At 40.6% G+C, this 23,790-nt stretch overlaps 1 protein-coding gene across 1 annotated transcript; it reads left to right on the top strand.

Moving 5' to 3' along the window:
- The first annotated feature begins 15,256 nt into the window (after positions 1-15,256).
- LOC133926633 (putative 1-phosphatidylinositol-3-phosphate 5-kinase FAB1C) lies at positions 15,257-23,073 on the top strand. The gene is made up of 12 exons (XM_062372652.1): positions 15,257-15,898; positions 15,980-16,729; positions 16,822-16,975; positions 17,066-17,404; positions 18,112-18,906; positions 18,992-19,323; positions 19,397-19,523; positions 19,633-19,791; positions 19,923-21,398; positions 21,485-21,751; positions 22,516-22,809; positions 22,927-23,073. Exons 1-11 carry the CDS (start codon positions 15,642-15,644, stop codon positions 22,768-22,770), a joined length of 4,911 nt encoding a protein of 1,636 aa, XP_062228636.1. The 5' UTR covers positions 15,257-15,641; the 3' UTR covers positions 22,771-22,809; positions 22,927-23,073.
- Positions 23,074-23,790: the final 717 nt, after the last annotated feature.

Genomic DNA, 23,790 nt, shown 5'->3' with positions numbered 1-23,790 from the left:
TGCTGCGGGGAGGACCCACCGGGCAGCCACCGAGCAGCCCCGCGTGCCCGCCCAGTCAGAGCAGGCCTGACGCAGCAGGGCGGTAGGTGGTGTGCCTCGAGTCCCACGATGTTATCCCGAGGCATGCCGAATGACGCGCGATGGGACTCATGCATTAAATACCCACACGCCTCCTTGCCAGGCCGTGACAGGGACTGACAGTAAGCATGGGGGGAGTGACTGGAAGTGACAGGTCACGCGCCCTCTTAAATGCAGCATCGGGCCTCTCACCAGTTGACACCTCACCGCTGAGCCTCTGTGGAGACCACCGGCGAAGGACTTCTTAGACCCTCGAGGAACTGTGAGTGCTCGGGGATTACTATTCACAGCCCCGAGTACTCTCTCCCGGATATGCCCTCTCTTGGTCCTCGGGGAACCGAGTGCTCGGGGACCACTGTTCATGGCCCCGAGCACTCTCTCCCGGAACTTGACTGTTCGGGTCCTCTGAGAACCCGAGTGCTCGGGGGCCACTGTTCACGGCCCCGAGCACTCTCTCTCGGAACTGACTTTTCTTGTCATCGGGGGACTCGGGTGCCCGGGGGCCACTGTTCATGACCCCGAGCACCCTCTCCCGGAACTCGGCCTTCTTGGGTCATCGGGGAACTCGGGTACTCGGGGAGCACTGTTCATAGCCCCGAGCACCCTCTTCCCGGTACTTGATCTTCTTGGGTCATCGGGGAACTCGGGTACTCGAGGACCGCTGTTCATGGCCCCGAGCACCCTCTCCCGGAACTTGGTCTTCTCGGACCTCAGGGAGGTAACCCCCGAGGGAGGGCGCCACGTGGCACTCTGCTGTTGTGGTCTCGGGACTCGGGGACCCCCGGTTCCTGTGTCACCGACAACACCCGACGCGAAACCCAAGATAGCAAACCCAACCCAGCCTCGAAATCCTTACCAGGTGTAAAATTAACCCCAGCCCTGGCCCCGGCAGGGACTTGATACCCGACGGGGGACCTAAAACCCAGATAGGAGATGAATCCGGATCTGTCTTCCCGACAGCGACGGCACAGCTCCTACACCGCACTCTCCCTCACCGCGCTGGCTCCCTCTCATGCAGCGCCACACCCTCCCTCACCATGTCAGCTCCCTCCCATGCAGCGCTGCGCCCTTCCTCATCACACCCTCTCTCGCTGTGATGCCCACACGCGCTGCCGAGTGCCCACGCCGTCGAGCATACATGCATGCACCGCAGATTCGAGACCTTCCTAGTATAGGCTTTCGACATCTTTGAGTATTTCGGGTCCCGCAGATTCGGATCCATAATATACAGAATTGTTAAAGATGTGTACGATGTACCCTATCGGTATATGATGTACCCCTTATATGTATATTCCATGTAGTTAGATATTTGACAAATACCCATTGTGGATGCGAGAAGCTCTATCACATTATTTTTCTATTGACAATTGGTCTATCTACAATTTTCGGTTATATTTTTCATCCATTTCATTTCCAATCCCTATTCAGACATTACCACAGAACATGCCACAAGTGCTGGTCTATTAGTGGTGGTTGCTTAAAAACTGGCACTAAAAAGGTATTAGTGTCGGTTCTTACCCTCACACGCCCAAGCCATGGTTGAGGTGCTAAGAACATACACTGATAATGAAGGGACTATCAGTGCCAGTTCGTGTCATGAACCGCCACTGATAATTGATGACAACTGATTTTCTGAAATTCATAACTTTTTTATATGATATCAGATGGAGATAAAATTTATATGAAAATTATAGCACTCGGTGCGGTCTATAACTTTATAGTTGACAATATTTTTATTTGACATCATATAGGTGATCAAATCTTAGTTACAAACAATTTAGCACACGTAACTTATCGGGCTCAACTTATCGGGCTCAAGTTCTTTCGTCGTGATTCACTTATGGGAATATACCTAGCACTCATGGACTACATGAAAATCAATGAAACTGGTAACGCAATATTGAATGATAATATATGCAATGTTAGCCACTAATACATGATTACCATATACTTTATATGAAATGTATTAATTGAAGTTCTTGTCTGATTTTCTCGTGGGCACCCATTTCCAGATTATAGACTGATGCAAAAGTATAAGTTAGATAAATGCTAATCTCTAGTAGTAATAAGTACATGATGAAATGATAAGACATGCATGCTAAAGTTTGTTCATTGAAGCCAGAAAAAAATATCGGTTTGCATATATATAGACAGATTTTCAAAAAATTATATAATATTCGGATGAGAAAAATATTTATATGAAAATTATAACTCTCGATTAAATCTATAACTTTTCGTTGACACCATTTTCATTTAAAGTAATTTAGATGCCGAAATAATTATAACAAAGTTTTCGGCATGAAGGGTCAAAAGGAAAATATTTTGTATTGCCATCAGGGATGAGAGATAGGTAAGATGGTAAGAAAGCTACATAGGAGGAAGGATGTCGTTGTTTTGAATCCAACGGAACGTACATGCGTGAAAAAAATCTATTTTTTCGGCCTCGGGATGTCGATTTTGGAATCAACTATCAGTGACGGTTCCAGCCAAGAATAAGCATTGATGTCACTTTCAGTGCCGGTTTCAGAACGACACTGGTTCAAGAACTCCCATTGATGATGATTTTGAACCGGCACTGATGCAATGTTATGTGGTGATGAGAATGAAATAAAAAAAATTCACAAATAAAGTTGGAATTGCTTCTCAAGATAATATTACAAGACACGCAAAAAGAAGAAAAAACAAAGCAGATACAAAATTACAAAAAGTAGGCTGTGAATAAATTTATCCATGTCTATTTCATGTCTTATATGAATTTTCATACTTACGGCAATAATATTTTAAACTGATAAACAGTACTACAATTTCACAGCATATCCAATCATAAAACATGCAAATCCAACTAGTCATACAGCTTTCACATTGCTCCCCACTCCTCAATTGCCAAACCAGAGCAAGTATTTTCGCATCAGTTTGTCAGATGTTGATAGCGCCAAGATAAAAGTGAAATGTGGTAAGGACGCAAGTTAAAGACTAAACTGCTATTACACTTAGTCGACAATATCAATTCAAAACTCTAAACATAAAATAGCTAGTTATCAGCACTGCACTTAAATATTCAGTCTTAACCAATGAATCTTCTGACAGCAGATCACTTATATCTGAATGAACTCCTGAAGATAATTACCTGCAAAAACAACAATATTCTGTTGCTCAGGGACTAATTGGATCGCATATAATATTTTCAAAACAACAATATTTCCACGTTAAATCATGTTTCTCTCATATCCAAAATATATAACAAAATAAGTGCTCAGTGGGAGATTGGGCATTCCCCCTTACAAATCCATTGCTGATTGCAGTTACCTGAATCAGAAAGCCGCCCCATATTCAGATTTCAGAGTTAGGAGCCCAGAAATTGAATTTGAAACAAAGAACAAGGCTGGTAGGCCTGATACCAAAATTCACAAGAAAATTAGGATTCGAGAGCCCCAAAACTGATGTCACATTACAACCATCAGAACACCTTATTGCAAAGATACCCAAGAAATATCTAAAACAGAAATTACTAACAAAATGATCAGTTTCACAGAATTGGAAAATACCAAACATATACCTTGTAGTTCTGATCTCACGCAGAAGATTTTCAACATTAGCTATGTGTCCGTTGATGGTCATCATTTGCTGCAAGAATCACAATGATTTATCAATATAAAAAATAAATATGGAAGAACAAAATTACTCTCTTCATTAATATAAAATAACAAATTACCATGGGACGCACAAATCTGCATGCCCCTGTAACTTTACATGACTACATTACTTGCGCCCATTCATCACCATCACAGCCTACAGGGCCAGAGCTTGGTTCAGGGCAGACCCATCAATGATTACAGCAAGGTGGCGACGAACCCAGCCGGTGGACGTGCGACGGCCTCAGTGGGGCGGTGAGGTAAGCCGGCAGACAGTGAGGTCTCGCTGGTAACGGACCCAGCAGACGGATGGCCTTGGCGGGACGGAGAGGTGGTGCAGAAACCAATTTATTGAATATAATTTACTCTGGACAAATGTATGTGCCAAAAAAAGTTTCATAGTGAATCATTTTAGTCAATCCTTCGATACAGTGAAAACTCTATAGAAATCTTGTCCGAAATTCAACAAAATCATTACTTTTTATGTGTTTCAAACGGCACCTTAGGTGGATATCACACCTCAGGCTGCAGATGCAACATTCTTTTTGCTGATCGTTAACTTCACTTTCTTTCTTTTTTCCACGCTGGTTGCTGCGTTCCTGCAATACCGTCACGTGGATCACTGTTCTTTGCCTTTCAACAAAGAAGGATAGGTGATCAGGTCGAATGGACAAAGCAACTATCTCCGAAATCTCCAGCCTACACGTCTCTCTCGATCAAATATGTGCAGTCTTCCTCCACCAATCACCTTTGTCGCCGTCCCATTTCTGTCTAAGGTCACCTCAACCCAACACGTCCAACCTAGAACACTGTCATGTGCCCACAACTATGTGGGACCCACCCACTAAATGGGGATACGACCCTAAACCTCTTTCCACAATGTGTCACCAAACAATATTTTTAAGAATTGCTTTCATATCCAATGAGGGGGCCTACTTGTCAGCCTCATAAGATGAAAATAACATCCATGCTGAAAGGTATATTTTTTTTAAACATTATACAAATAGAAGTGTGGTTCTTTAAAATGATTGCTTGAAAGTGTAGTTTTATATAAGAGTTATGCAGATTAAAGTGTGGCTCTATGAAACTATGCTTAAAATGTGGTTTTATGATAGTTTTATCGAAAATACTATGGCTTTGTGAAATTTTACTCTTAATCATTCTACTTGTTGCACACCAGTGTGTTCATATTGCGATATATCCCACAGAAATAGAGGGAAAAGGAAGAGATGTCTTTCCATCTATCTATTGTGGGATCAAATTATAAGGGTTTAGATCTTTCGAAAATGAACCGGAGAAAAGAAGAAAAGGTTTTCAAGTTGTGTAGCTTTCTTTTAGATCATGGAAATAATTCCAACCTTTTGCATCATCCAATACATATAGCCTTTTGTTCATTCTTACATAGTCACATTCTGGAATATTCCATGGATTAGAAGATAAGTGGAAAAAAACAAAAGGTCGACATAATAATTAGCCACATATTCTGTAATTAAGCCGCCACCCATTTTTGACGAATATTTCCATTGCCACCACTTCCAAAGCTGGGCAGAACTTCAAAAAATCTTCCATTTGATCCTCCCTTAGAAGCAACCTCCAGAATCGCAACCAATGAGTCCCGCTAAAAATTACCTGCAACAAAGATATATTAGAAGTATGATTGAATATGATATCATTCTGACAGAGCCATATTGACCAAAAGATGGCCGCTACCCTCACTAACATCTTATTCTTAGTTCTTACTCCCTTTTCTCTCAGCCAACTACCCATAATGTGACCCATACTACTAGGTTTTTTAATACCTAAGTCAATAGAGATAATTTGCTAATAGGTTCTAGCAAAGTGGTATTGAATGAAAGATGATTAATGGTTTTATTATGGTTGCGAAAACAACACATTTGAAAGTGCATCTAGGCCTCTATGTGCGTTTTGGATAATTGATGATAAACAATTAAGAGACTAATGAATTTATCAAAATTATGAACAAGTTTTAGTCCCATCAAAGAGGTTAAATGACGTTGGCGTCCTTCAAAAAGAAAAGAGAAGCGTCATGTAGTCACTCAGTAGATTTAAATTGATTTTATTTTTGAATTTGAGTATAGGTATACCGTTCTATCAAGAGAGATGCATATAGATTGACTTGAAGATGTCTAAGTGCTTAAAGTACCTATCTAGACCAAAGAAGAGAGACACAAATCACTCCATGAACACCAGAAAGTTAAATGTCTTAGTCTGGACCCAGAGTCTCCGGGCTGACTCGGATACTCCGGATTCTGGTGTGTCAGCTGGAGTCTCTGAGTTCAACTCCGACAGGGGTGCTCTGTTAAGGTTTTTTTTACCCAGAGTCTCTAGATTGACCCAGATACTCCGGGTTCTATCAGTCATCCGAACCCTCTGAGTTGGGTTCCGGACAAGGCTCTCGGTTACGCATTTAAGTGCTAATGCGGAGTCTCTGGCTATAACTTGAATACTCTGAGTTAGTACAAAAATTATTGTAACGGTTAGCTTTTGAGGGGAGAGTATATATACCCCCTTAACCTCTTCTTTAAGATGTTGTTGTTACTGAACCAACTCGAGACAAACACATTCATAGCCATTCAATAGCCCTTCTAACTCATCTAGTGCATCAAATCTTGCAAAATTTTAAGAGTTGGGTTGGGAAAGTGAGCCTGAGTGCTAGTGAGCATAAATTCATCATTTGAGTACTTGAGTTCATTATCAAGTCATTGATTCGCATTCATTACTCTTGAAGCTTAGAGCTTCTAGACGGCCAGGCGTCACCCAGAGAGCACCCAAGATTGTGGAGTGCCCCGAGAAATTTGTGAAGGCCATTCTCGCCTCTATAAGGGAAGAGGAATCTTTTAGTAAGCCCAAGCTCGATCTCTGTGGTCGCTTCGTGAGGATAAGGGTTGAAGAGATCTGACTCTTTGTGAGCACCTCAACAGAGACGTAGGATCGTTTGATCCAAACTTTAGGAAAAAAATTCTTATCTCCTTTACTTTCTTGCATACTTTCTCGTTTTAGTTGATCTTTGTATCAATTTGTCTGATCTATTTGTTTACGAGTTTGTAGCTGCAGGTGGTTGGTGAAAATATCTTTAAGCTTCCTTTGAAACATGTGGTAACTCTTAGATTCAATTAGACTTGCTTAGGTATTCTTGGTTTTTGATTTTCTGTTCCATCCGGACTATCCGGGTTGAGCTCAGAACCTCTGGACCCTGGAGTCTTCTGATTGACCCGGAGTATCTGGAATCTTTAATCCGCTGTGAAGTTATAATTTTTAGGAAATGCCTATTCACCCTCGTCCCTCTAGGCGACATCATGTACATTCAATTGGTGTTAGAGCCTAATCTCCTACAAGGCTTCACTGCTTGGAGAGATGAAGATGTCAACATCCTGGGAGAAGAGTCCGAAAGGTCCGAGAAGCTCGAAGAGTCCAAAAGATAAAGCTTTGAAGTTGGGCAATAGTAAAGGTAAGGGAGTTACAATCAAATTCAATTATAATAAATTAAATGCTTCTAACTTTTACATTTTCGTGTCGTCTGGGCAAGCACCATATTTTGATGGCACATACTATGCCGCTTGGAGACATAAAATGAAAATGCATATAATTTCTCTTCATCCAAGTATTTGGAAGATTGTTTGCACAGGTCTTGAGCTATTGGATGAGGACAAAGAGCTTACTTACAAGCAAGAACAAAATCTTCACCGCAATGCACAAGCCGTAAGTGTATTGCTAGGTGCCTTGAGCCCCGAAGAATTCAACAAGGTGGATGGGCTTGAGGAAGCTAAAGTGATATGAGATACACTTCAAGTCGCACATGAAGGCACCACGAGCGTGAGAGAGTCCAAGATAGAATTGATTGAAGGCAAATTGGAAAGATGATGAAACCCTCCAAGTAATGTATGATCGTATGATGGTGCTTGTGAACAAAATTATAGGGCTTGAAAGTGAAGAGCTACATGATCACAAGGTGTTATGAAAATTACTAAAAGCTTTTACACCAAGAAACCCCACCTGATCACTCTCACTGAGAAAGAAGAGACTACAAAAGACTCACACCAAGTGATGTACTCGGTAGAATTCTTGCTCATGACTTCATGGAGGAGGAAGCCAATAAAGTCAAGAACCTGGTCAAGCAAAGCTCAACCTCCAAGAACAAAGAAGTAGCATTCAAGGCAAGCAAGAGCAAGCAAGTTGAAGAATCGAGTTCATGTGAAGATGAGAGCTCCGATGATGAAGAGATTGCTTTCTTTGTAAGGAAATTCAAGAAATTCATAAAGAAGAGTGGCTATAGCAAGTACAAGAGAGACATGCACAAAAGAAGAATATCCAAGAAAGCATGATGTGACAGCCCAAATGGCTTAAGCATGTCATTAAGCATCATTAGCATCATGTTTAATTGTTTTGAACAATTATTAACTTGCAATTTCAATTAAACATAATTTGTGAAAATCAATGTTAATTGGTGAATTGTTAAGCAACTCACAATATTGCTATACAACATAGGGATGAAAATAATTTTAGAAATTAGTCCATGCAATATGAAGAATATAAATGAATATTCCAAAAAATTTGGGGATAGTTTTGAAGGCATAAAAATTACAACAAGTTAGAAAAGGTTGCATGTTTGGGGAGTTTAGTTTGAAATTGGCTCAGGCATTATGGGTCAAACTAGTTAAAATAGGTTACACATGAATTATAGTTTCACACAAAATTTGTCCCATAATTTTTGGACCACGGGAAGGTGTTCTTTTGAATAGAAGAAGTGGAGGGGATATTTTGCTTCAGTCGTCACTGTTCATGAGGGTCCCACCCGTCATTCCCTTCTCCCTCACAACCCTCTGCCGCTGAAATCCTTGACTATGGAGGTCGGCCGCTGACACACGATGTCGGCGCCGAATTCCTTGACCCCGAGGGTCGACCGTCGCTCCTTATCTCCCCCGGCTCCCTCTCTCTGCTCACTCTCTCTCCTCTCTCTCTCTCACTTGCTGTGAGCACACAAGAGCAAAGCGCAACACACGGCACAGCCGCCACCACCAAATCCACCGCTCTCGAGCATGAATCCGTCGAGCTCGAGCCACTAGAAGCAGCAAGGAAGGTCGCCGAGTCCATTTCCAGCTGTTTTTCCCTCTTTCCCCGGCCGGAATCGGTGCACCAATGCTTCTTCCTCATCTCCGGCAACCCCTTTTCCGTGCATCTCCATCGAGCCGCCTCTTTGCTGCTCCACCTTCAAATCTCGTGGCTCGGTGAGCTCCCACACGACCGCTTAAACCTTTTGCACGCGCCGCTTTTGCTTCGGCCCGACGCCGGCGCGTCTCTCCACAAGAACCGACCACCGCCTTGCCATGGCGCTCGCCCCCGGCCTGTTTTCCGTTGGGCCCATAACCGTCTAGTCACACTGTTAGCTCCGCACGTCCTTGTAGAAGCTGTAGCTGCCCTCATCCGGCTCGACTGTATCACCATCTATCCGCCAACGAGGTGAACCGAGCTGCCGCCATGCTGACTGCGATGTGCGCCACCGTCCGGCCATCGCCATCAGCCGCGTGTGCCTCCGGTGGGTTCCCCGTTTCGTGCTTTCATTGTAGCTACCCTCGGCTGGTCGAAGTTCGCCGCCAACGGACCGCACATGCCTTACCACCAGCCATGGCTGCTCTGTTCTAAGCATGGCCTCCAGGCCATTTAGACCAAGTCCATAGCCGGCCCAACCAGCCATGACTCGAGATAGAAGGCAATCGGTGTAAAAAGGTTTAGGCCCATTTAGTAATCCGGATATTCCAAAAAATGCGAAATGGATTTAGTGTATAACTAATAATTCGGCTGAAAGTCGTAAAATGCATAGAAAATAGAATATTTCTCCAAAAATAGTTAAACCAATTTTGTTGGATTCGTATGATCATAATATACATGATAAAAATATTGGGAGCTATGAAATGTGTATTTAAATTGCATGAGTTAACAAAATAGGTTTGATCTTCATTAATCCATAATTAATTATTGGTAGCTCCAAAATTGATGAAATCAATTCTGTAAATCTTGTTAATTTATGCCTTGTTCAGTAAAAATACAGACCCTCATGCTAAGCATAGTTAGTTTTATAATAAGGGCTAAGCTTTATTTTAAGCTTAATTAATCCAAAAAATATTAAATATTTAACAATAAGTAATGTTAAGGAAATCATTAATGCTTTAAACTCATGTCATGAAGTATTGCACCTCCTTTAGGATCATCATTGCACGTATTCTTTATGCGAACAAAGGTTCGAAGCGTGATGCGAGTGTGATCGAGGGCAACACCGAGGTACACCACTTCTGCGAGTTCTGTTCGAGAAGAGTATCGAGCAAACCCTAAAGCAGAAAGGCAAGCATCTAAGCATACTACATCCTTTGTTCAAATTAAATGAAGTCTAAATTGATAAATTATACTTTATGTATGTTTGCATGTGTTGAGTCTAGTGTCGGGCTGATATGGGTAGAATCTATGTTGATGCATTATCTCTACCTTGACTTATTGATAAATCCTTATCCTTGTAACCTTGATGATATAGTTGGTATCTAGGTTCAAGGTTTATTCGAAAATGCTTAGCAATGCTTAGGTCTTCGGTAGAAGTCGAGCGACGGTGCTGGGCTTAATCACTGTTTACAAATACAAAGATGAGGTTGAGATGAATGTTTGAGATGGAGATTGAGGTGAGATGTGGGCAGTGTTAGGGGTATCTTCTGCCTAGGAGGAGTCCTCTAGGTAGTTCGGGAGAGGAGTCCGGATGCCATAGATCGTTTGCATCGTTTAAGTCCGTCTGTTGGTACAGTTGGTTTTAGCACTTTCCGTACATATGCTAATCTAATGGTAAGGTAAGCCGATTATCTTATGCTGTGCCGACACTTGCCTTGTGGCTCTATGACGCGTAAGAGAAAAAGAAAAGAAGAAGCAAGGTGGGGGGGAGCTGGATGTGTTCGGGACACGCTCACGGTAACCCTGGTGTCATAGGGGCATTGTAAGTGGGTGGTTCTGAGTATGAGAAAGGTTGACTCAAGTACTCCTTGTATGTACTTTTGTGAGTAGCACAAGCCAAATGGTCCTCGAGTCGTGTAGATAAAGTTGTACCCTCTGCAGGGTGTAAGAACAATTCGAATTACCACGCTCTCGATCATGAGCATGCTATTGTTTCATTTGTATCAGTCATAGAGTTTACGAATGTGAGATAAGGTTATGGTATGATGGTTTTGGTTGGTGGTTTGTTAATGAGATACTATGGTTACTATACATATATGTTCAAGTTGTGGTTTACAGGGTAGAAAGTGTAGTTATTTTTGAGTTAAGTATATATGCTCACACATTATGTCTAGGTTGCTTACCGTATATGTTTTATTTAACCTTATGGCCTACTCTTGCTAACAGCTCAATGCATAATCCTTAGAGTTGAGCTATGTATATGTGCTCTATATGATTTAAGTCTTGCGAGTACCTTCGTACTCATGCCTGCGCTTTTCGGTTCTACTGGTGGGGGTGATGCGGTGTTTGGCTACTTCGTACCCACCGATGCAAGTGGTGGGCAAGAGTAGTGCATCCTACTCTGGTGCGACGTAGCTTTTGGGGTGGAGCCTAAGAGCATATGATTCAGATAGTCCGAGTTGAACCCAGATAGTCCGAGTTAAACTCGGATACTCCAGGTTGTGCTAATCATGTTCATCATCTAGCCTTTGCGAATGCACATGTTGATGACTAGTATCTTTTTCTTTTTGTAATTTCTTGTGTTCTCTAATCCTTCCTTTTTCCACCTAGCACCTGCATTATTCCCTTTCCTAGTTATAGTTTCTCTCATGGAACCATCCTGCACTGGGGTGATAAGTAGTGGATGTACTCTATTCAGCAGCGTTTAAATCTTAATATCCATTTATTACACACGAGTGCGTTTAATATTTTAAATGCTTATCTATAATGACGTGTGTGCCTCTAGGTCTATGATAGGCATGAGTGAACTGTGCACGCGTAGTGATATGTGTGCACGTGGCGTTTTCCTTGTAACTTGCTGAGGGCCCAGTGAATTAAACAAACCTCAGGTGTGCTGCAACCCGTTAAGACCTGTGCCAAGATTCGCTGATTAATCCTACATTTGAGTACATAGCCTTAATCAACTTTAAGTATGATCTCGACGCAAAAAAAAACTTTAATATGATCTGATGCTAATCAAACATGTTGCTTTCAAATGAGTATAAATCACGATCGTGTGCCATGTGGCTAAATGCGACGTTTAAGAGTTTTCATATTCTTAAACACCTTTTCTGCTGACGTTGATATGTCCTCAAGCTGAAATAGACGAGAAAGGTTATCTCAAAAGAAAAAAAAAGATGAGAAGGGAAGATCACGGCATCGCGTCCATGTTGTACTACGACATGCTTTGTCAGTTGTGAAGACAAGTTAGAAGGTTGCAGAATCTTCATTTTCTGCTGTAGTGCTAATATGATTTGGAAGAATAAACACTAATGTCAGGTTCGAACATGGGAAAAAAAATTAGGTTCATTTGAAATTTAGCTGTTTTATGTGAAAATTCCATGAAATTTCTATGTTCTAAACAAGCCCTGACATTATACGGGATCGTAAATGCTACATGTGTAAAAGTGCTTTGTATACTTCTTTCCACCGTATATTAATCCTACATAGCTTGAGTTCGAACTTGAACTGTTATACATAGGTAGTGTAAGTTGAGAAGCAGACTTAATTGATTTCATTTTTATTTATTTGGTAACCGGAAAGGGTTTCCCTCTTCCTCGAAATGTTGGGTTCCAATAGAGTTGGTTTTTCCTAAACTGCAAATTACTAGAAGAAATCACTCATAGTTACTATATTGTACGGCTACGAGCATGGGCCACAAGGTTTAGTTCCGGGTAGATCTCAAAACCCCTCCCATAAGGACATATTCAAATAGGGTATTTCGATCAAAATTGGCATGATTTAGTTCAAATCAAAGTTTGACATCTAAAAAAAAAGAAATCAGTGTTTGAGGTGCAATAAGCCCATCCAAACACCTCTCATGTAGTTGGTGAGTCTATCTTCTCGTAAAAAAACCTATGCAGTGTGATTAGGCTAAACAAAGATTGACTACCACTACCGCCAGTCATTAATACATACTCATTTGGGACATACATGTAGATAAATTTTAAAATTTTAATTATCAATATCTTTCTAAATATCTAGATTGAAAACATGAGAAAATTTTGTATTAATTAATTTATCCTGAAATGCATTTTCATAATATTTTAATTGTATTAGATTTTACAAATATGTCACAACAAAAATTTAGTGATCAAAGTTTCTTTTTATAGACCATGTCCATGTCTAAAATGAGATGTTGTTTTTTTTCCGGGAGGGAATACTCATTTTTCTGTCTAGTACTGTATTGTTTTACGTTTATTTGATTGAGTAAATTTGGCAACAGTATAAGTCCTTTGAGCTAACTATTAAAAAATATTAATTAATCGATTATATCAAGAAACTACATATTTAACAACACCTGTAATCAAGAAAGTACAGGCTTTATTTTGTTTTTCGTCCATGCCAACCCCACCCGACAAGCGTGGCCACATGTGGGCTGTGGGCCACCCCTGTCAGCTCTAGTTGGGATATAGAAGAAAAAAAAAACCTGTAGTTTCTAGATAATAGGTGTTAGTGTTACTAAATGTGTAGTATTTTCTTTCTATAACCTCTTAAATTTGCTGTTTCCGATTTGATCAAATTGGTGAAATTGTGAAACTGTAATGACTAATGAGCACGTAGATAATCAATTCTACCCCGGCCTAGCATGTTGAATTTAACTCTTAACAGTGTCTTCAATAATATATGTTAGGTAACCATTAGATTGTCATGCCCTATGGCAAGTATGATAGTGGAATCTATAGGGCAAGTATGATAGTTTAATCTATAGGGCAAGTATGATAGTGGAATCCATAGGGCATGTTAAGGTTTGAGGCCTATGACCATATATCCTATGTGGGTTATTCATGGATCCTTCAGGGTTCGATTTTGTCCATCATATTCAGTTATTCACCACTCTCTCCGTCTAAAATTATAAGGCATGCACATATTTCAGAACCAGAACTTTATAAGTTTTGGGTGACAATAAAACTAAATATCTATCAGTTTAGCTATATAAGTGATAACATTAGATTTGTATTTCAGTGTACATTCAGATATTATAATTTTATAATTAGTAACAATATATTGTAAAAAAATATTGAATTAAATTTCAAGTTTAAACATACCAAGTCAAATTGCACATTATAAAAATGAATAGAGAAATTAAATCTTAAAATATTACTATATAGTAGAAGAGTTGCTGCCAAATGAAAGAAAAGACACACTTTGATCTACACGAACACACATAATTTAGCAAAGGATGGGAGCACACACATTTGTCAAAGTTTAGTAGCAAACATGAGAAATCACATATCCAGCAACCAAATTAATTTCAAGGACTAAGGAAAACTAATATCCACAATTCACATTGATTCACCACCAAATATAATTCATAAAGAAAGGAAAGGAGAAACAAGTAGAAGACTTTCTCAGATATTTTTCCATTTAAGAAAACGCAAGTCCATTGCCCATTGGCTTTGACCAATAAAACAAGTAAAAGGCAAAAGAAAAGAAAAAAGAAAGGAAAAAAAAACGATAAAGGCCCCTTTGGAACAAAAGAAAAATAGAGGAATTTTAAATGATTTGAATTCTATAGGAAAAAATCCTATGAAATCATTTAGAATAAAGGATTAGACTTCTAGAATTATTATAAAATGGCTTGTTCTATAGCAATTTTAGAGGATTTCTAGCATGAGGTCTAACCTCTGAAAAAATTCGTTTGATTCTGTCTGTCATTCTAATGTTTTTCGTTTGTTACATCCAAACATTTCATCGAAAATTTTCCTACATTCTAGATTCCTATAGAATTAAATACCAAATAACTCTAATACTATATTTTTCCTATTCCCAGGTTTTCAAAATCCTACTTTCCAACAAAATCCACAACACCCATGGAACATTTTTTTTTCCTTCTTCTACCCGTTCACCTTTTTCCCTATTCTATATCAAGAAAATTCAGAATTTTCCACCTTTATGAGGTGGGTGGAATTTTTTTTCCACTTTATCTCATACATCGATGACTAAGATAATCTCAATATCAGTATCACTGATAAAAGGTATACATCCTATCGATACTTAGACTAAGTCCAAGGAATTTTCTTCACGACGTAGATTCTTGTTGGAAAGGGATTTTTTTTCCTTCAGTACTCTAATAGTTTTACTTCACAGTTCCAGTTATGAAAGGATTTTCAAATTTATTCTCTTTAAAACGGAATTCTATTTTCTTTTCTTTTACTATTTTTCTTGAAAGGAAGCTGTTGGAGATAAAAAAAATAAAAAAATATAAATGAGGAAGGGAATAAGAAGAGAACGAAATAAAGATAATATGATTGGAGATGGTATTATGTGTGGAACGGATAGATTAAAAGGACGTTTATTTAGAATGGCAAAATATTAAATGGCGCATATATATCTACCTCCATTCCCGCACCTGCAGAAGCTTCTCCTCCCCATGGGCACCGCCCCCTCCCCATTCCGCCACCGCAAGCCCTACTCGCCCTCCTCCGCCGCTGCCTCCCGCCAACCGCTCCTGCTGGACTGGAGAGGTTTGAGCGATGCCGCCTTCTTGCGCGCCACGTGCTCGACGGAGTTCCGCTGCTGCACAGGAGCCAATAAACGCTAGGATTAGGCGCCTCCCGGGGTCCCTTTTAGTTCCCCTCTAACGATTCGTAGGTTTCCGGTTTGGTGTGGCAGTGTGCTGTGATTTGTGGGTGTCTTGGTATTGACTATTGAGTCTACAGAGAAATCAAGAACTGCCCAGTTTGGGTTCCCAGTAGTTTTTTTAGCGGTTTTGGTGCTTTTATGGGAGTGCCCGTCGAGCAGAAGTCCGATTCTTGGATTGCCTACCTTGCGATGATGGACTTCGGCGGCGGCGAGAGCTGCGGCCTCGGCGTCCGGCCTATTAACGGAGGCCGAGGTGGTGGCGTAGAGCAACGGGAAGCGGGCAAGGACGGGCCTCCAGTGTCCCCGCCGGAGCGTGTCTGTACACCGCCTGCATCGAGGTTGGCTGGGTGGAGGCGCTTCTCGTCGCCTGGTCCTCTCCGATGCACAACGCCGAGGTGAGCGATTGACTTTCTTGGATACAGCTGTGAGGGACTAACTTATTAATTATGCTCACTGAATGAAATTGGTGGATGTAGGAGCGTTAAGTATGAAGCTGGTGAGGATTCGGATTGCTATTTCTCTCCACAGAGTGAGTTTTCTCAAGACACTTTTGATACGGATTCGATGAGCACAAGTATCAGTAGGACGTATAGCTTCAGGTTGGGGACTTCTAGCCCATTAGATAGTCCTGTGAAACAGTTGGGAGTAGGAGACACAAGTCCTCCCTCCAGCAGGAGTGTCCATTCTGGCCAATATTCTCCTAGCTATCCTTGGAATTCTGGGCGGGGATCAGATGGCGTCGATTCTAGCTTTATGAATTCACCCCCTTGTGATGATGAAGAGAAAAAAGATGTTGTACAACAAATTGATTTTGAGAGTAATCGACACATCTGGTATCCACCACCGCCTCAAGATGAGGGTGACGATCTTGAAAATGGGTTTTTTGAATACGATGAGGATGATGACACTGATGTTTGTGGTGGGAAGGTATTTGGACATGACAGCCATGATTATGGTGATGATGATTTACTAGAGATCAAAGGAAAACATAATACAGCTCATAAAGAGTTCCTGATAAATGCTTTACATGGGCATTTCAGGGCTCTAGTGTCCCAATTACTCAAAGGGCATGGAATCGATCCTGTGGATGGCTGGTCAAACATAGTATCCGTATTAGCATGGCAAGCAGCTACCTTTGTTAGGCCAGACACAAGCAAAGGTGGTAGCATGGATCCCACTGACTATGTCAAAGTCAAATGTGTAGCATCAGGAAATCCAAATGATAGGTATGCCCTTTAATCATAACTAGTTTTGACGAATTACATGACATCTTTGCCATGGTATTTTTGGAGCTAAATGATTGTTCATCTGTTTTCAGTACTTTCATTAAAGGTGTTGTTTGTTCTAAGAATGTTAAACATAAACGCATGGTGTCAAAACATGAGAACCCTAGGTTGCTTCTTTTGGGAGGAGCACTGGAACACCAGAAAGTTACGAACAAACTAGCGTCAATAAACAGCATTCTTGAACAGGTCATTTCTCTATCCTTTTCCAATCGTGACATGTTCATCCTGAATTCTCTCAATATGTTCTTAATATTGATTAAAGTGCGATGTGTACAGGAAAAGGAGTATCTTAAGAATGCTGTTGCAAAGATAGAGGCCCAACGCCCTCATGTCTTTCTTGTTGAGGAAAGTGTGCCATTGTATGCTCAACAGCTTCTTGCAAAAGATATCTCTTTAGTATTGAATGTCAAAAGATCACTTCTAGAAAGGATATCGCGCTGCACAGGTGCTCAGATTGTGTCATCCATTGAAAATCTCAATTCTGCAAGGTTTGGACAGTGCCAAACATTCTGGATCGAGAGAGTCACACAATGCCCATCACCAAAGATCTCGAACAAAAAAACAGTCAAGACACTGATGTTTTTTGATGGTTGTCCAAGACGTTTGGGTTGCACGGTAATGCACATAACTTTCTATTGCATTTCGAAGATAGTTTTTATTGAGTACTACTGTCATGTGCCAGGGACTTAGTGCCGGTGTGGCACTGTAGCACATGTTGCTGTAGCACCGCGCATACTTTATCTTTTAGTTATTTATTTAGAAAGATTAGATAGCATTTAGAGATAAGGTTAGATCAGATTTGTTAGGGGTCATTTAAAAGGTAAGGCTAGATTTGTTATCAATTAGAGATAGAATCGGCTAGGAGATAGAGTTGGATTCCATCAGGGACTTTCCATTGTGAGTCCTATTTATAGAAGTCATGTAATCGAATCAGTGAAGCAATAGAAATCAATCTAATTCCTAGCCCCCTTCTCCTATGCCTCCCCCAATGTTCTAAGTCTCCCCAATCTATAGTCCAATCCCTTCCCTAGCAGCCGACGCCACCCGGCTATCCTCCCGGCGGTTTTACCCTAACAACTACAATCAATTGAGAGGCCCGAATAGTATATCTACCTCTGTCATTCGTCTATTGTGTTCATTATTTCACCATTTCTCTTTCATTCAATGTTCTGTGCATTTGCAATGGATTGTATTTGGTGGATGGTAAATGGTTTGGTTTGATGGTCTCTTAATCCTGTACTATATTTGGAACTTATTTTAGGATATCTTTCTTTGTATTGTGATTACGACATATCTGATAAAAATGACATGTGTTTTCCTAGGTTGTTCTAAGAGGCAAATCCTACGAAGAGTTAAAGAAGGTTAAACTTGCTGTACAGTTTGCTGTATTTGCGGCATACCACCTGTCACTTGAGACCTCATATCTTGCGGATGAGGGTGCAACCCTTCCAAAAGTCCCTTCAGACCTTCAACTTGATAAGCTGAATTTTGCTTCAAGTTATTGCCAGCAGAATTTGAATGAATTTCAATCCATTGATGAGAGAACTTCCGGAAATGGTTGCATCATGCCTTGCCTTGATGGTTCTTCTGCAGATCAATCTCATTCAAGAGCTGACTTAATTCATGAGGAATATGTACAATCTCATTCAAGAGCTGACTTAAGTCAGGAAGAATACTTTGATGGAACCATTGAGGTGCACTCTTATACCACAAAAGCTTCGATGTATGATGACTGCATACCACCTGTAGGCATAACTGTTCAGACATCCAAAAGTTTAATCACCAGTGTCAGTAAAAGGGCATCAGCAGATTTATATTTTTCTCATAATGGTCACAGAGATGAAATGGTTGGTGGACACTTAAAGGTTGAAAGTGACTTGGACAATGCTTGGCATTGTATATCAGATGAAGACCGTGTAGCAATACATGATCATAATGAGAATCACAACGAATATCTACCAACATCTGACAATCCTCAGAGCATTTTGGTTTCCTTGTCAATTGCATGCCCTCTGAGAGGAATTGTATGCAAGCAATCTCAGATCTTCCGCATAAAGTTCTATGGTACTTTTGATAAGCCACTTGGAAGATATTTCCGTGAAGATTTATTTGTTCAGGTAGCTGCGTTGGCATCCATATTCTATTAGTTTACACTTACAGGCTTTAGAGTACCTTCTTAATACATTTGGCCTATGTTTTCAGACTTCATGCTGCAAATCTTGCAAGGAGCCTGCGGAATCTCATGTGCAATGTTACACTCATCAACAAGGCAGTCTCACAATCAGCGTTAGAACTCTTGTTTCTATCAAGTTACCTGGGGAGCATGATGGCAAGATATGGATGTGGCACAGGTGTCTCAGGTGCAAACCAAAAGATGGAATCCCTCCGGCCACACAAAGGGTATTCATGTCAGATGCGGCACGCGGATTATCTTTTGGGAAGTTTCTGGAACTTAGCTTTTCAAATCACACAACAGCCAATCGAATTGCCTGCTGTGGACACTCCCTCCAGAGGGACTGTCTTCGTTTTTATGGGTACGTGATTGCTTCTTATTGTAAACTCTTAATTTTCATGGCCAATGTAACTGTTAGCATTCTCCATCAACAGGCTTGGAAGCATGGTTGCTGTCTTCCGTTATTCACCAGTAGACATTCTTTCTGTCAACTTGCCACCCTCAATACTGGACTTTGCTTATCCAACAGTTCAAGATTGGGTCATCAAAGAGGCTGCTGGTGTATGTTGATGTTAATTTTGCATATGCTTGTCTATATTGGTGATAAAAGTTCCCCTTTGACATCCTTTTTGAGAGATGTATTGCCCTAGCTAATTTTTTGACTTTGCAGGTAGCCGATAGGAAGGAACGATTGTATTGGGAGATCCTTGTTAAACTTGACTGCATTGAAAAGATAGTTAAAGCACAGAGTGATAGCATGAAGTCAGGCTTGTATAAACATATTGCTGAGCTTAAAGATTTGGTTAAAATTGAGTGGAAGAAGTATGGTGTAAGTTCAAATGCTACTTGTTTTATAAATTGCTTCTAGACTGTAAAATAGGTATTCTACATGTCATTCTGGATTAATGTTTCTAGCTATTTTGAAGGATATCAATTTGTATCATGAGTGCTCTTTTTCAGGTTTTGTCAGGGTTTTCTAGCATAGATAACTTGCAGACATTTGAATCAACTATAGATGTTCTAGAGCTAAATCACCTGAGGCAAGAGCTTGTACTTGATGCTCACATATGGGATCGCAGACTGTACATGATGCACTCCCTCACGAAGGAAAACTGTCGTACTGTGCCAACTGATGCACAATGTTCTGAGAAGCTTACTGAAAGCTCTTTAGAAGAATCAAAAGATGTGATATCTAGTAAACATGAGAATAATGAGAATTCATTAGAACAGATAAGTACGTTGGAAGTGGCCACAGATCCTGGGAAACCATCCTCCACAAAGGAAGAAAGCAACATGAGTGTGCCACATTTTGGGTTGAAAACCAACATTGTAGGCGATGTATCCCTGCATTCCGGTGATGTATCCTTGCATTCTGTTGAAGGCTATTCTGGCTCTGCTGGTCTTGGCTTTGCCTTGAGCCCATGTGAAGTACAGAGCGAAGGAGTGCTGGCTGATGAACTTAAAGCTGGAAAGACTTTGCACAAGTCACAATCTTCTGCTTCCAATCTTTCTGACAGAATTGACTTAGCATGGACCGGCTCTGGTCAGTTTGTTAATGATCCATCACAATGTAGCATGGAGGCATTTCCAGTCATACCTGCTGCTCTGAAGGATGATCCTGCATACCAGAAGGTTATAGCGCCAATTAGAATCAAATCATTTGATTCTGCTGTCAGTTCCAGAAATAGGTTATCACCTGTTGACGATTCAAATGCTAGCATAAGAAGATCTTATTCTCAAAGGCCTCCAAAGGCTATTGAGAGAACTGGTAGGCGTCTGTCTCCAACATTCATGAACAAGCTGTCACTTTCTGGTATGATGGATGGCGAGGGTCGATTGCTACCAACTCAAAATGCTTCAGGTGTTGTTGTTCCAATTTATGATGATGAACCATCTAGCATGATAGCCCATGCCATGACCGTTCCAGAATATCATAACTTGTTTCCACTGCTGGATCAGCATAATGAATCTAGTGTATTGAATTATGTGGCTCATGAGTCTACTTCTAGGAGCTGCTCAGATGGATCAATGCAGAGCTATGGTTCTGACCCGCCTCAACCTATAACTGGAAATGATTTGAAGGATATCCATTTGACAGTTTCTTTTGAGGATGAAGATGCATATTCTGTTGATAAAGCAAAATTTTCTGTGACGTGTTATTTTGCAAAGCAGTTTGATGCAATCAGAAGAAAATGCTGTCCAGATGAGCTGGACTATATCCGTTCTTTAAGTCGCTGCAAGAGATGGAGTGCTCAAGGTGGGAAGAGTAATGTCTACTTTGCCAAAACACTAGATGACAGATTTGTCATAAAGCAAGTGACCCGGACGGAATTAGATTCATTTGAGGACTATGCAGCTGAATACTTCAAATATTTAACAGAATCTGTATCTTCTGGTAGCCCTACTTGCCTCACTAAAGTCCTTGGTCTTTACCAGGTTTGTATTGTTATACTGTTATTTTCTTGTGTTTGTGAGGTCCTGTGAGATCGAGATGTGAACTTATCTGTGCATTTATGTACTAGGTTGTTGCCAAGAATTTGAAAGATGGAAAGGAGCTGAAGATGGATGTAATGGTTATGGAAAATATTTTTTTCAAGAGGAAGGTATCAAGAATATACGACCTAAAAGGCTCCTTGCGTTCCCGCTACAACCCTGATACATCAGGGAACAACAAGGTTCTCTTAGATCTGAATCTATTAGAGACACTTCATACGAAGCCCATTTTTCTTGGAAGCAAAGCAAAAAGAAGGCTGGAACGAGCTGTCTGGAATGACACTTCTTTTCTGGCAGTAAGTAAACTCACTTTTGCTGTTGTGAAATCATCATTTCATTGATGGAGGTTATATAGCATACTCCTAAGGTGCAGCAAGTTAGCATTTCTATCAGGCCCAGTGAAATCAGTTGGCTAGTGATCTTACATTCTGCCCCCACCCCCAATCCTACCTCTCTTTATCTTCTCTGGCCAGATTGATGACGTAGCTTGAATATGATGATCTTTTTAAATTACACTGTTGGAGATTGACGGGTGATTTTGGTGCCACCTTATCTAGACTTTGGTTAGTCAACATAGCAATTGTCGACAGTTAAGGTACAAGTCATGTCGGCCACTTGGATTTGTCCTTGGCCAGAATACAGTCACCTTGGGCTTGACTGATTGACTAAAGCTGTTCAACAACAACATACAACAACTAAGCCTTTTAGTCCCAAGCAAATTGGGGTAGGTTGACTAAAGCTATTCAAACAACCCAATATCTTGGCTTGGCTAAGCTACACTCTTGGTTGCAATTTGATTGCTAACTCTTTTGTGGTTGCCGTTCAAACTGACAACTTGTATCTCAATGATTGGCACCTAGATCACTGGTCAACCTAGCAATTTCAGTATAGTTTAGCATAATAATGTACCATATATTACATTTGTTTTGGTGTATTTGTGTAACTGTTCAGATCAACAAACTTCATAGCATATTCATTGAGAATGCCAAGGCGCACGATGATGTAGCTATCAATTTAGCATGATCTAACTCATGATGTCATGTATTCCCTTTTTTTTCAGTCGGTGGATGTGATGGACTACTCTCTTCTAGTTGGAATTGATGAAGAAAGGAAAGAGCTTGTGATGGGGATCATTGACTATATTCGGCAGTACACGTGGGACAAACAGCTAGAGACTTGGGTGAAGGCGTCAGGATTCCTGGGTGGCTCCAAAGATGTTCTGCCGACGATCATATCCCCAGATCAGTACAAGAAGAGGTTTAGGAAGGCCATGTCGAAGTACTTCCTGACTCTCCCTGATCAATGGTCACCTTGATCTCTTGATGCCATTCACCCAGGCATCAGATGCATTCAGGTGATTCGAGTGCAAAAATGGAATGATGGGAAGCGTCATATTGTTTTTTCTTTTTTTTTTCTTTCTGCATTTGTTAATCCATTTGTGCCTCTTGTATGTTATTTTTGTTCACAACAGGCAGGATCGAGCTCCCCGGAGACGACAGTGGCGATTCATGGCTGTCCATCCAGGCAAGCGCCTAGGGATCAATACTTGTACATAAACTACATTGTAACATGAAATGCAAAAGAAATGAAATGTGCGATAACTCCAGTTCCTTAGCAATGCTATGATTTGAGCTTTTGTGGATTAATGTTGTGTGGGGTGTTCATAAGTGCATTGTTTTGAAAGGAAAACAGGAGGAGACGCCCACTGTGGTACATATATATATATAGGAAAACTGTACAGGAGAAGAGAACAAGAGAAAAGAGGGGAAATTATACAAGAGAGGGGAGCCATAGGGATACCAATGATTTTAAAGGTTTATGGATCCTATTTAACTGGAAAGGAATTCAGAGTTAAAGCAATCCTTCCATTTAGGAGGGAAGAGATTGTTTCTCTGCTTTCAAATATTTCAGTGGTGATAATAAAGATCTCCATAAAAAAAGGCATCTGCGAATCTTTTGTAGCCTTCTGCATCATCACGAAGAATTTAATCTTAAGTTGTTTCCTTTTCAGAATGTTCTTTGTATTAAACCTATTCATTAAGAGGAATTATGAAAACATCTTGAGTTTCCTGCCACATGAAGCCTTCAAGATCTATCTTAAAGGAGGTTGGATATTTTTGAAAGGGTAGTTGTAATTTTTTTTTTTTTGCTATGTATGTACTATTGCCTCGTATATAGTGCTATTCATCGTTTTGGTTTGATTGATTCTGGAAGTGATTTAGCTTTGTGTGCAATATTGTGAGCTCTTGGAAGGCCTATTCTGAAAGAGGGATATGAAAATGCCTATCAAGTGACATGTCTTCTCTGAAAGCAGCCACTAAGACATGCTCATTTT

The sequence above is a fragment of the Phragmites australis genome, chromosome 8 (genome assembly GCF_958298935.1).
Source record: "Phragmites australis chromosome 8, lpPhrAust1.1, whole genome shotgun sequence".
NCBI classification, from domain to species: Eukaryota; Viridiplantae; Streptophyta; class Magnoliopsida; order Poales; family Poaceae; genus Phragmites; species Phragmites australis.
Note: the sequence above shows the minus strand (reverse complement) of the source record. Positions and strands in the feature narration are given on the sequence as shown.